This window comes from Pezoporus occidentalis, unplaced genomic scaffold, assembly GCF_034315485.1.
Source record: "Pezoporus occidentalis ecotype Australia unplaced genomic scaffold, CSIRO_AGI_Poc_V1 ctg229, whole genome shotgun sequence".
In the NCBI taxonomy this organism is placed as follows: Eukaryota; Metazoa; Chordata; class Aves; order Psittaciformes; family Psittacidae; genus Pezoporus; species Pezoporus occidentalis.
This window is the reverse complement of record NW_026914169.1, coordinates 1,377,280-1,389,893: the sequence shown is the minus strand read 5'-3', so window position 1 is coordinate 1,389,893 and position 12,614 is coordinate 1,377,280. Positions and strand designations below refer to the sequence as shown.

The following is a 12,614-nucleotide window of genomic DNA, read 5'->3' as shown; positions in this document are numbered from 1 at the left end:
TAAAACTCTTAAACATGAAGCCAGGCTTCCACACAGGTAGTTCATACATAGAGACATTTAATCTCTTTAAAAAAGCCCCTCTGCCTGACTGAAAGTACACTGAAACGGGGATGAGTAACAGGAGTGTCACAGAGGGACGAATTATCTCTGCCTGATTGAAAGCACATTGAAACAGGGATGAGTAACAGGAGTGTCACAGAGGGACGAGTTATCCTGGGAACAGAGGGCCATAGGAACACAGACAGGAGAAAGCAGCACAGAGGCAGGCAGGTCTTGCAGGGATCACCAAGATACAATTCCCCATCAAAAGAATTCACCCCCAGCCATGCCTTGTGTCCTCTGAATTAAGAAGAGGCCTTGTTTAAAATACAGCAGAACTCCTAACAGAATGTAACTGCCAAGGTACTTACTCACACTGCCATTGACTGAAGTAATTAATTGAAACAACTGCAACAGAAAAAGAATGAAAATGTACTTCAATAAAAACAATGACAGGATATTTTCAATTTTAGCTGCAAACCATTACTTTAGCTCTACAATTACAAAATATGTCAACAGGATTCCTTTAAAGTTCCAGGATTCTTCATCTGCAGAAGCAAAGTCTTGCATAAACTGTTCTAGGAGGAGGACATTGATGATTTGTTTAGTGAAGTCACCACTAGCCCACTGCTTAAATCCACACTTCGGCCTTCCTTTTCCTAGAAACATGGGAGAAAAAGAAATCTGTGACTCAGTGCTGTTTTGGAATAAGCAGTTCAAAAACTAAAATGGGCAATACACACTCTGTTGGCTGCACCAAATCAGTATAAAATTACACATTACCTGAGCATCTGACATTGAATGTGAATCCAAACTTCAAGAAGAGCTTCTGCAGGAAGCCCTGGAGCAAGGTCACTGTTGCTCTGCTGGCCAGGGCAGAGCAGATTCTTGTCCACATCAGTCAAGAACACTCAGGCAGCACTCAGGGAACAAGGTAGATCTTGCTTCTGCGGTCTGCCTCTCAGGAGACCTCAAAGGTGCAAACCCCAGCTGAAGCTACACCTGCTGCTGAGACATGGACTACCTCTTCCTCCTCAACCTGCCCTCATTTTCATGACACTTTAAGGGGTGCAGGAGGCGTCAGAAGGCTTAACTGACAGCAACTTTGACTCTTTTGCTCCTTTGTCAAATGTGGCTTGACATGTAGTGTGACTGGAGAGCCTTTACATGTATTGCATTTCCCTAGGAAAAAGCTTATCCCAAAATCTTAATACTTTTGTTTTGTTTGTTTCTCCAGCCTGGACAGAAAGGAAGAGAAATACAAATGGAATAAGCTTAAAAAACTAAGTTTGGATGAGTGGGGAGTGGGAAGAAGAGAGAAAAGTATGGATGGTCAAGGTGGGAGCTCTTGAGGTCACCTGGTCCAAACCCTCTGCTCAAGCAGGGCCACCCAGGACCATGTCCAAACTGCTTTTGAGTATCTCCAAGAATGGAGACTCCACAGTCTCCCTGGGCAACCTCTGTCAGTGCTCGGTCACCCTCACAGTGAGAAAGTGTCTCCTGAAATTCAGTTGGAAATCAATGTTCAAAGATGTACAAAGAATGTGTTTCTGAAGAACTGCTCCACATACCGGCTTCGTTCATGTTTTCTAGAAATCATTAAAAGTGCGGTTTGTGTTTAAACAGCCACTCAGTGAAGTTCTTTTCCTTTTGACCCTGATACAGCCTTTGAATAAATGCTGCTGCCTACTATAGTAACATGACCTTCGGTACTCTCAGACAGAGCTACACAAAACCAACAGCCATTATACCAATGAAAATAAACAATGTGACATACTTACAGCTCTGTAATCCAGAAACATTTCTTTGAAAGCCAGAAAGTCAATAAATGTGAGAAGCATATCGAATATGTCACCTGCAATTTCATCTTTGTGCTGTCTATAGAGAGAAGAATTTGGGGAATTAGAAAATTGTGTGAGAGATAGTTATTTTAAAATGGCTTGAGGGTAAAAGGGGATACTGGGAAGAGTAGACAATATCAAAATTTAAACAAGAATGTCTAAAATAAAGCAAAACTTTAGCCAAATATTATCTTGCAGTATTTCACATCCAAGTACATTAATACATTATATTTATCTAAATCCAAGACATAACTGTTTCACATCAGTCCCTGAAATCCAGACAAAGGAACTGACCTGTAAGTCAACGGAAGTAACACTCAACTAGCCTTTACCTAGCCCTGAACCTGCCAGGCAGCACCTTAGCTGTGGGAAAGGTTGGGGAGAGGCATAGAATCATACACATCCCTTAAGAGTGAGGGACTGCGTTGATGCTACTTGGTAGAGGACTTCTGATGAAAACATTTGGAAGAAAGCTCTTGTGCTCCCTTCTCAGCTTGTCACAGAATCCCAGACTGGTCTGTGTTGGAAGGGACCTTAAAGCTCATTCAGTTGCTCCAAGCCCCATCCAACCTGGCCTTGAACACTTCCAGGGATGGGGCAGCCACAGGTTCTCTGGGCAACCTGTGCCAGGGCCTCAGCACCCTCACAGGGAAGAACTTCTGCCTTAGATCTCATCTTAATCTCCCGTCTGGCAGGTTAAAGCCATGGCCCCTTGTCCTGTCCCTACAGGCCCTTGTAAATATTTCAACAAGACTTTCTTAATAGTTTAAGGCTGGTTTTTTTTATTGTTTTATTGTTGTTTTTTTTTTTTTTAATACTTTATTAAATTTAATTAATTTATTTAAAAGGAGCTTTAACTTAAACAGTCTAAGTGAGCTCATAGTAATTTCTTAATGTCCTATTACAAGAAAAAAGAATCTAATATTTTAAGATATTCAGTTCTCACCTACATTTGATTCTCTTATTCAAGGGGAAAACCAGTGGTCTTACAGAAGTGATCTCTTCATGAAGCTGGTTAAACTGAAGTGACCAAATGCAATGATTAAGAAAAACCAAAGTCTTCTCTGCATATTTTGTACAAGAAATATTTCAGTAAAAGCATTTCAGCACAAGCCTCTTAAAAGACTACCAGGCTATTTAAGTGTCCCACACTATAGCTGTGATAAACAAGAGGGAACCTTTCAAGGCCTGTCTTCAAAGTGACAGTGATTATGAAAAGCCTCCAGTGTTCTCATTCTGATTTCTCTTCCTACCCCTTAAAATCTGATATATTTCAGCATGACAGTTCAGAGATTCAGAGTAGCAGGACATGCTAAAGGCAAGAAAAGTGGTCAGTCATTGCCTGCATGAATACTTGTTTTTTTAATTCATGATGAACCTCTTTCTAAAGGGAGAACTTTGAAACCACAGCTTTAATGTAGATAAAAAGAATTAAGAGTCTCATAAATCATCCCCAAATCAAAAGCAAAGCAGACACTTACTGCAGTGACATTATGAAAGCAGTCATATTGAAACCAGGAATCCGTTCAAGCAACTTTTCTTCAATGTATTTCTCTACTAAACGGATCTGAAAAAAAAACAAACAAACCACCCCTATAACATCACATAACAAATTTCAGGAGCAGATTCCAAAACAGCACATCTTCCTTACAATGACACCTTACTGGCACTTTGTATTACCCTCACTGGGCAAACAACTGGAGATTCCTTGGCTGGGAATTGCTAGACCACCACTGAGGCAGAGCTGAACATTTTTTCTGGTAATATTGCTGACAACAAATGCTATATGTACCAGCAACAAATTATTTTTAACTCATTGGATAGTACTGAATAGTAGGCTGGTATAATTTCATAATTATGCTTGGCATGAAGAATGCAACTGAAGTGTCCAGTACATGAAATACTGCTACTGGAAAAGAACAAACTTTGTTATGCACACATTACATATTACAGCAACAGGCTAGATTCCTATTTAGGAGAGTTATACGACTTCTAAAATATCTATAGAAATTTTCAGGTGAAAAAAAGCGCAAGGAACCAGGCCTCCAGAAAACATATTGCTTGTAGATCATGACTGTCTCAGGAGACAGCAGGCAGCATGTTGGCTCTGCTCCATATAAAACCAGTAGTTCATAAAGGGGGAAATACAGGAACTGACACTGGCCTCAAGAAAAGTAAAAAATAATACATGCAAAAAATAGGAAAATAGTATCTTACATAGTCATTAAAAATACAAGTATAGATGAGCTTATTTTCTTCTGAGTCATCAAATGCCTGGTAGTGCTTCTCCATAAAAGTCCTCTGCATTAGCTGGAAATCGTCATCTGGGCCACAACAAAAATGCATCACACAGTTAGTTCAGTCATTCTTTCTGAACACAAACCCCACATTCACTAGTCCTCTGCTCCCTTGTTGTACCCACAGAGCCCAGCACACGTGCGGGGTCCGGCACACCAGTCCTACAGCTGCTACTGAGCCACCACTGCTGACCCATCTGTGAGAAGACACGAGACTGCTGGTGGAGAGCAGAGCTGCTCCAGCTAGAGAGCGGCGTCAACAGGACAGCAGCACATCTGTGTTCTGACAGCATTCAGAATGGAATGGGACCAACACATCCACCTAACAAGGTCTATAATTACTTCTCAGAAGTTTCACTTACATTTAGTATTAGCAAAGAAGTGCTCCTACTCTATGCTTCATTAATAAGGTTATTTATTCTAAACACCTTCTTGTTCAGGTGCTCAAGTCAGCAAAACATATGTATTTTTTAATAAAATTACTAAAATTCTTCACTACAAGATCTCAAAATTCTTTTTTTCTTGAATTAAAAATATTTATGGAATTCCCAGATTCATTTTTGATTGCTAGGGAATTCTCTTCCAGTTGTAGAAGGAAGCAAGAATAAAAATTAATGTTGTAGGTGACCACCAAATTCAATAGAACAGATATAAGTGTCAGAAAGGACCTTAAGATAATCTAGTTCCAACCCCCCTGCCACGGGAAAGGACACCTCACACTAAACCATGCCACTCAATGGCATCCACCCTGGCCCTGAATACTGCCAGGGATGGAGCATTCACAACTTCTTTGGGCAACCCATTCCAGTGTCTCACCACACTCACAGTAAAGAATTTCCTCCTTATATCTAACCTGAACATCCCCTGATTAAGTTTAAACCCATTACCCCTTGTCCTGTCACTACAGTCCCTGATGAAGAGTCCCTCCCTAGCATCCTTACAGGCCCCCTTTGGATACTGGAAGGCTGCTATGAGGTCTCCACGCAGCCTTCTCTTCTCCAGGCTGAACAGCCCCAACTTTCTAAGCCCATCTTCATACAGGAGGTGCTCCAGTCCCCTGATCATCCTCGTAGCCCTCCTCTGAACTTGCTCCATGTCCTTTTTATGTTGAGGACACCAGAACTGTACGTAATACTCCAGGTGAGGTCTCACAAGAGCAGAGCAGAGGGGCAGGATCATCTCCTTCAACCTGCTGGTCATGCTCCTTTTGATGCAGCCCAGGATGCAGTTGGCTTTCTGGGCTGTGAGCGCACACTGAAGCCGGCTCATGTTCAGTTTCTCATTGACCAACACACCCAAGTCCTTCTCCTCAGGGCTGCTCTGAACCTCTTCTCTGCCCAACCTGTAGCTGTGCCTGGGGTTGCTCCGACCCAGGTGTAGGACCTTGCACTTGGCATGGTTAAACTTCATGAGGTTGGTATCAGCCCACCTCACAAGCGTGTCAAGGTCCCTCTGGATGGCATTCCTTCCCTCCAGCGTATCAACCGAACCACACAGCTTGGTGTCATCAGCAAACTTGCTGAGGGCACACTCAATCCCACTGTCCAGGTCAGCGATGAAGATGTTGAACAAGATCTGTCCCAACACCGATCCCTGAGAGACACCACTCGTTACTGGTCTCCAGCCAGACACTGAGCCGCTGACCACAACTCTGTGTGCGGCCATCCAGCCAGTTCTTTATCCACCGAGTGGTCCATCCATCAAATTGATGTCTCTCCAGTTCAGAGACAAGGATGTTGTGCAGGACAGTACCAAACACTCTGCACAAGTCCAGGTAGATGACATCGACTGCTCTACCCCTGTCCATCAGTTCCATAGCCCCACCATAGAAGGCCACCAAATTGGTCAGGCAGGATTTCCCCTCAGTGAAGCCATGCTGGCTGTCACCAAGCACCTTGTTGTTTTTCATGTGCCTTAGCATGCATTCCAGGAGAATCTGCTCCAAGATTTTGCCAGGCACAGAGGTGAGACCGACTGATCTGTAATTCCCCGGGTCATCCATTTTCCCCTTCTTGAAAATGGGGGTTATATTTCCCTTTTTCCAGTTGTTGGGAACTTCACCTGACTGCCATGATTTTTCAAATATGATGGACAGTGGCTTAGCAACTTCATTTGCCAGCTCCTTTAGGACCTGCGGATGGATTTCATCAGGTCCCAGGCACTTGTGTACATCCAGTTTCTTAAGATGATCTTGAACCTGATCCTCTCCTACAGTGGGCCTAAGGTCTTCATTCTCACAGTCCCTGCACCTGCCTTCCAAGACTTGGGTGGTATGGTCAGAGCATTTGCCAGTGAAGACTGAGGCAAAGAAGTCATTAAGAACCTCAGCATCCTCCAAATCCAGGGTAGCCAGTTCTGCTGATTGCTTCTGGAGGGGGTCTACGTTGTCCCTAGCCTGTCTTTTATTTGCTACATACCTACAGAAGCCCTTCCTGTTATCTTTCACAATCTTGCCAGATTTAATTCTAACTGGGCCTTCAGTTTCCTAACCTGGTCCCCAGCTTCCCAGACAATGTCCCTGTATTCCTCCCAGGCCGCCTGTCCTTGATTCCACCTTTCATAAGTTTCTTTATTCCCCTCTATGTTTCTTCAGCAGCTCCTTATCCATCCATGGAGGTCTCCTGGCCCTCCTGCTGCATTTCCTTCTAGTCAGGATGCAATGCTCCTGAGCTTGTAGCAGGTGATCCTTGAGTATCAACCAGCAGTCTTGGGCCTCTCTGCCCTCTAGGACTGTTTCCCATGGAATCTTACTAAGCAGGTTCCTGAAGAGGCCAAAGTCTGCTCTCTTGAAGTCCAGGGCAGTGAGCTTACTGCTTTAACACAGTGTTAAAACACAGCAGTCTCAGCTTGCTAAACCTTAGCACATTCAAAATCAGTTTGTTAGTATTTCTCCAGTTTCAACCACATCACTAGGCAATTGAGGCTGCAGAATCTACCTCTCTCTGGAAAGGATGTGGTCGGAAAGCTAATGTGCTATTCTCATAAAGCAGCTGGTGGCTGACTGGCACAAATTGTGTCTTGGTATCTTGTACCTCCATGCAGACTGACTTCTCAGGTAACATGACAGTTCTGAGAATTTAGCACCTAAATTGCCTAAGCTAACATGATGAGATTGACACCATTCCATGTTCCTGCTGTGAACAGCTCCTGCCACCTTACGACTGTATGCATGCATATAAGTTACAGGCAACACAATCAACTTGGAAGAACAGTCTCAAAAAGAGGAAAGTGACAAGATGTGATGACACCCATCTCCAGCTATGCAGGGGTGCTGCAGAAACAGAGAAAATAAACTGTTCCCAACGTTCAGCAGAGACAGAACATGGAACATGTTAAAACTGCAGGGCAGGCACTTTATATTCCAGATTACAGCAGCAACAGCTAGGCATGACAGCAAATTGTCTGGACAAACTGTGGCAGCTTTTAAGACTATTCCAACAAACAAGGTAGGAGAGGTTTGGGAAGAGCTGAGGAAGGGAACATTGCATCTCAGCCTCTGCCATCCCCTTTAGAAGAGAGTATAAAAATCCCTGGCAGCTTTGTTTTCTATGTGAGATTTACAACTATCTTTACTGCTTATTTAAGAAGCAACATATTGTAGTTGTACAGAGAATAACTTTCAAGATTAATAAGTGCACTGTTGTGCAAACAACACACAAAAGAATTTTGCGTATATTTTTCCTATTCTACCGAGTTAGGGATCATGGGAACAAAAGAAGAAAAGCTCCCATGAAGCAGGCAGGGGCTATTTTAGTTCTGTATGTCTCCTAACAGAAGAGCAGCTTGCAATATGTGAAGCATGCATCTTGTTGTCTACAAGTACTTGCAGAGCTTACCCATTATGATATCCTCCAGATTCCCAACAATTGCATCAAACTCTGCATCAGAGAAGGAGGAGCTGAAAGCAAAGAAAGACCATACTGCATAAAGCTGTATTTCTAGCACAGCAGAAATAAAAGTTTAAAAGTTATAATTAAAAACTACTTCAGTAGCAATTAAAAAATTACTGAATAATTCCCTGGTTTCAACCTACAAAATAATCCACAGCACTGATGATAAGACTGCTTTATAGGACTCTCATCAGGCCTCTACTCTATTTCACCCAGTAAGGTGCCTAATTGAAAAAAAAAAAAACCATGTTGTTTCACTGGCATTACTACCAAGGTAATTCCAGTTCTGGTGCAGAAGCATGTAAAAAGTGAAATTAGAAGAAAAGAAATTAAGCGTTTTCCAGCCCAGTGTTTCCCAGCTGCTACCACAAGCTTTCCTTCTGCTGACTTCGATGTGTAAACTCTGCAAGGTGATCACAGAAGCCTAGACATTCTAGAGAATATTTTGAAATACCTGATCTTGTGGAAGCACTTAAATTCAATAGATACAGAAATACCACACAACAGAAGCAATTTAAATATTCTTCTTATGCAAGAAACATCTCTACACACTACAAGTAAATGGCCTAATCTCCTATGCTCATTCTGTAGTGAGTACATTTAAAAACTAAACCTCATTATGGATCTGAAGTAATCCAGGGAAGAAACCTTTGGTACCAGCATTGCAGGACTCTGGATCCTTCTGCTAAATCTATTACTGCACAGCTTGTTCAGTCACAGTAAATAATCCACAGGATCTCCTTGGCATTCACAGTTCACCTTTAGTGGGGGATGAACTCTTCCTATATTCTCCAGGAGATGAAAGTCAGGGTTTTTTTCACATATGAGGGAAACAAGACTCATAGGACATTTGTCTTTAAGAAGAAAAATAGCTTTGATCAGTGAAAGCACCATTTAAATTAAATTAAAAGCCTCTCTCAAATTTCTCTTTGGTAAATAGAGCAGAACACTCTTTCAGGATAGGTTTTAAAAAACTCATTACAGTTACTTTTCTAGTGAAATTAATTGAATAACATTTCAACCAACTATAATGAGACATAGGGCTCATTCTGACCAGGAAAAACAAAACTCTATTTGACTTAAAAAGGCATTTGATTACCAAGTGAAGCACCATTCCTGATCTGTTAAACCTTGGGAGATGAGCAAAGCCAAGGCAAGAGACTGAAAAGGCTCTTTTTCCACGAGGGGGCACACCACTATCAGGAGAGGTGCCGGCACAGAACAGTGGAAACATACGGTGCCGCGAACATCAAGGATTCAGGCAAAAGGGCTCATCCCTTCTAGCTTACATTCAAGAAAAGGACTTTGCTACAGGTAATTTCCACTCTTTTCCCTACTCCAAATGAAAACTACTACTAGTTATAGAACTTAATTTAACAGCAATAGAAAATTTAAAGTATTAATTTAAATCTTGTAAGACAAATAATGGGAGTTTTATCTGTTTCAAAAAAGCAGCATTTCCATCTCTCTACACAACACATGTGCATCTGCATACGAAAGAAACACAGGCTCACCAATCTTGTGGTTTAAGCCTTACTGTGTACAACTAGGCCACCACAACCTGGGCTGCTGCAGCAGCCCCAGCATGTGGCCATTTGTGACAGTCTGTACACTGAAAGAACAAACTAGAGAGACCAAGGCACAAGCACACATCCTCTTTTGCCACAAGCCTCAGGAAAAGAGTATGTCAGCCAAATGTGGGGCAAAGCAGTGTAAAATTTTATCAGTGTAAAACTTGGTTCAGGTCATAGAATCCCAGACTGGTTTGGGTTGGAAGGCACCTTAAAGCTCATCCAGTTCCAACCTCTGCCACAGGCAGGGACATCTTCCACTAGACCAGGTTGCTCCAAGCTTCATCCACTGCCAGGGATGGGGCAGCCACAGCTTCTCTGGGCAACCTGTGCCAGCGCTTCAGCACCCTCACAGGGAAGAACATCTCATCTCAATCTCCCCTCTGTCAGGTTAAAGTCATTCCCCCTTGTCCTCTCCTTACAGGCCCTTTTCCAAAGCCCCTCTCCAGGTTTCTTGTAGGCACTTGAAACTGCTCTAAGGTCTTTCTGGAGCCTTCTCTTCTACAGGCCAAATAAACCCAGATCCCTCAGCTTGTCTCCAGAGCAGAGGTCAGCTGTAAATGGTCTCAAATGTCTAGAAGGAGCATATTTAAACACAGAGGAATAGTTTCTTAGAATCTATGACATAAGACAACATATGCTCTTGAAAAGGAGGCAGAAATTTTAAAGTGAACATAAAAAAAAAGCAGCTCAGCCTTGTAGTGCTTATTTTGATCACTCAGCCAGAAAGACCTAGCGCTATGTCCATTGCAGTTACTTTTAGTTTGACTTCAACTAAACTCTGAACTGATGATATTCCCTCCTGCAGCTTGACATTCTGCACCCTTGTTCTTCTAGAGGAAGAATCAGCAAACCAGTGGGGTGTAAATTCATTTGTGTAATTATATTCCTATGGAGAGTTTTTAACTAGTAATAAGCTTATTGAAAGTCTGACGCAGATCATAGCATACTCACATGGCTACATCAAAGGTTTCTTCATCAGAATCCTCCATTGCTCCTGCATAGCCTGGGTGGGGGAGAGACAATCTTGCTGCTGTTACCGGTTATTTCTTCTTTTCAGATAAAGTGCTAAGAAACAACATATGACTTGTCATTAATACAAATTCAATTGTTAAGTTACCAAATGCTTCCCAAAAAGCAGAATTGCAGAGGCAGAAATTTTAGAGGTAGGGTATGTTCTTCCAGTTACTGCTTCTTCTTTTCTGTAGTAACCCGAGTTCTCCAGGAACTCTGTCCCCCAGAGAACAGGCTCAGAACTGCACACACCTGCAGTTAGTCTCCATAAAGGGGTTTCAGGTGACCTTTACACATTTTCTCCTGAAGAGCCTATGACTATTATAAAGATACAAGGAAATGAAGCCAGGTAAGACGCTACTCTGACCCGGTGGCTCCTGGGGAGCTCGCAGACCAGACCTGGCCAGCGAGGGGCTGTGCCCTGGCCAGACCCTCGGCACGTGGCTGGGAGCGGCCGCTAACCCCTCACACAGGCAGGACAGGGCACACGGCGCCCCACGACCATTGCACGCCGGCGGGCTGGCGCGGGGACACCCTGCTCTCCCTCTCCCCGCCGCTGGGTGACCCAGCGCCGAGGGCGGGAGGCAGCTCTACGGCATCACCCCATGGGACAGGAGGAAGAAAGAGCGCGGCACTCTCCTCCCCCTTCTCAGTCCTGGCTTCAGTACAGCCCCAGCCCCGTCCCCCCTGGGGCATCCCGCCTACCTCACCGTTCCTCAAGGAGGCCCCGGGGGCCGGGCTTCCCCTTCCCTCTTGAAACGACTCCCGTATGACCCGCTCCGGTCAGCTCCCCTCTCCCCGGGCCCCCGTCACCTTCCACCCGCCCCGAGTGTGGCCCCAGCCATGCCCGCACCTCCCGCCGTCACAGCACCACCATCGCCCAGCCCGGCCGTCTCCACGGAAACACTTCCTTCCGCCCCGCCCTCAGCCAATCGAAGAGTGCAGGCGGCCGCGGAGGGCCCACCCACGCTTGGGGAAAGCGGTGCCCCCCTCAATGGCGGCCGTGTGGCGTCAAGAGGTGTCCGTGCGGCAAGGGAGTGCCCTAGAAACGAAAGCACGCACAGAGCGTGCTTTCTTGCGGTGCTCGCAGCTCCCCCGCCAGTGTTAACGCGGGTTTTCTCTTAACAAAGCATGGGCCTGAGGGCAGCACTCTTAAGCTGAGGGTTCAGTATATCTGGCAGAAGGCTGTGCCCCGCGGGCTCCACCACTTCCCTGCTCTGCACGGGCCTCGGCCTTCTGCCTGAGAGCCATCTCCTTGTGCAAGAGCTGCCTGCATCACCCTCCAGCACCTTAGCAGTTAGAAGCCCGGCACTTACCAGCAGCAAAGAATTAAAGAACAGCAAATGGCTTTCACGACTTTATTGTTGAATGGACGACTTCACTACAATTTCTTTCCCTTCCTGAGCACCTAGAGCCACCACCTCCCCTCCCAGTCCCAGAGCCTTTGGTTAATGCAGGGACCGAGGGGGAGAGAATGCAGCAGTGGTGGAGGATTGAGCTTTACAAAGACACTCCCATAGTGAATTCCAGCAGAAAGCCAGCCGAGCGGTGCAATCTTTCCATTTGTGAAATGAACAGGACAGTTCTCTGGGACACAGCTCCCTCCTCCATCTCCACTGGCTTTCTCTGCCCAGCACCAGCTACATGGAAGACGATCTGGGGCACAATTTTCAAAGCATTCACATCTTTCCAACAAAGAACGCAGGCACTTAGTCCTGTGTCCACAGAGGCAGCAAAGCTCTTCGGTCACCTCCATTTCAAGGGGATACCAGACATCTAGAAGCCATTGTGGACCTGGGCCTTAAATGCTTAATGTCATACCGCAGTTGATCGGAATGTGGAGTCCTAGGCACTTCTGTGCTTCTGAAAAATTTACCTCAGTTAATCCTGGCCAGGGAAACCAAAGCCCTGAAGTTCCTAAAATCAATTAAGGCAGAGTTCAAAATGGGTCTGTCCCACTTC

General features: G+C 44.6%; 1 protein-coding gene across 1 annotated transcript; it reads right to left on the bottom strand.

The window, feature by feature from the left end:
• Positions 1–389: 389 nt before the first annotated feature.
• Positions 390–11,526, bottom strand: ARL2BP (ADP ribosylation factor like GTPase 2 binding protein). Its single transcript, XM_062621315.1, has 7 exons — positions 11,506–11,526; positions 10,593–10,706; positions 8,014–8,075; positions 4,098–4,204; positions 3,362–3,447; positions 1,821–1,917; positions 390–698 (listed from the first exon to the last, which is right to left on the bottom strand). Exons 2-7 carry the CDS (start codon positions 10,628–10,630, stop codon positions 618–620), a joined length of 471 nt encoding a protein of 156 aa, XP_062477299.1. The 5' UTR covers positions 10,631–10,706; positions 11,506–11,526; the 3' UTR covers positions 390–617.
• Positions 11,527–12,614: the final 1,088 nt, after the last annotated feature.

Excerpts from the sequence above, each read along its gene's own strand:
- ARL2BP (XM_062621315.1), bottom strand. The coding sequence starts at position 10,630 with ATGGAGGATTCTGATGAAGAAACCTTTGATGTAGCCAT. Across the intron at positions 1,918-3,361 it reads GCTTTCATAATGTCACTGCA|ACAGCACAAAGATGAAATTG; the intron begins GTAAGTGTCTGC and ends TTCTCTCTATAG. Across the intron at positions 699-1,820 it reads TGTTTCTGGATTACAGAGCT|GAAAAGGAAGGCCGAAGTGT; the intron begins GTAAGTATGTCA and ends CCATGTTTCTAG.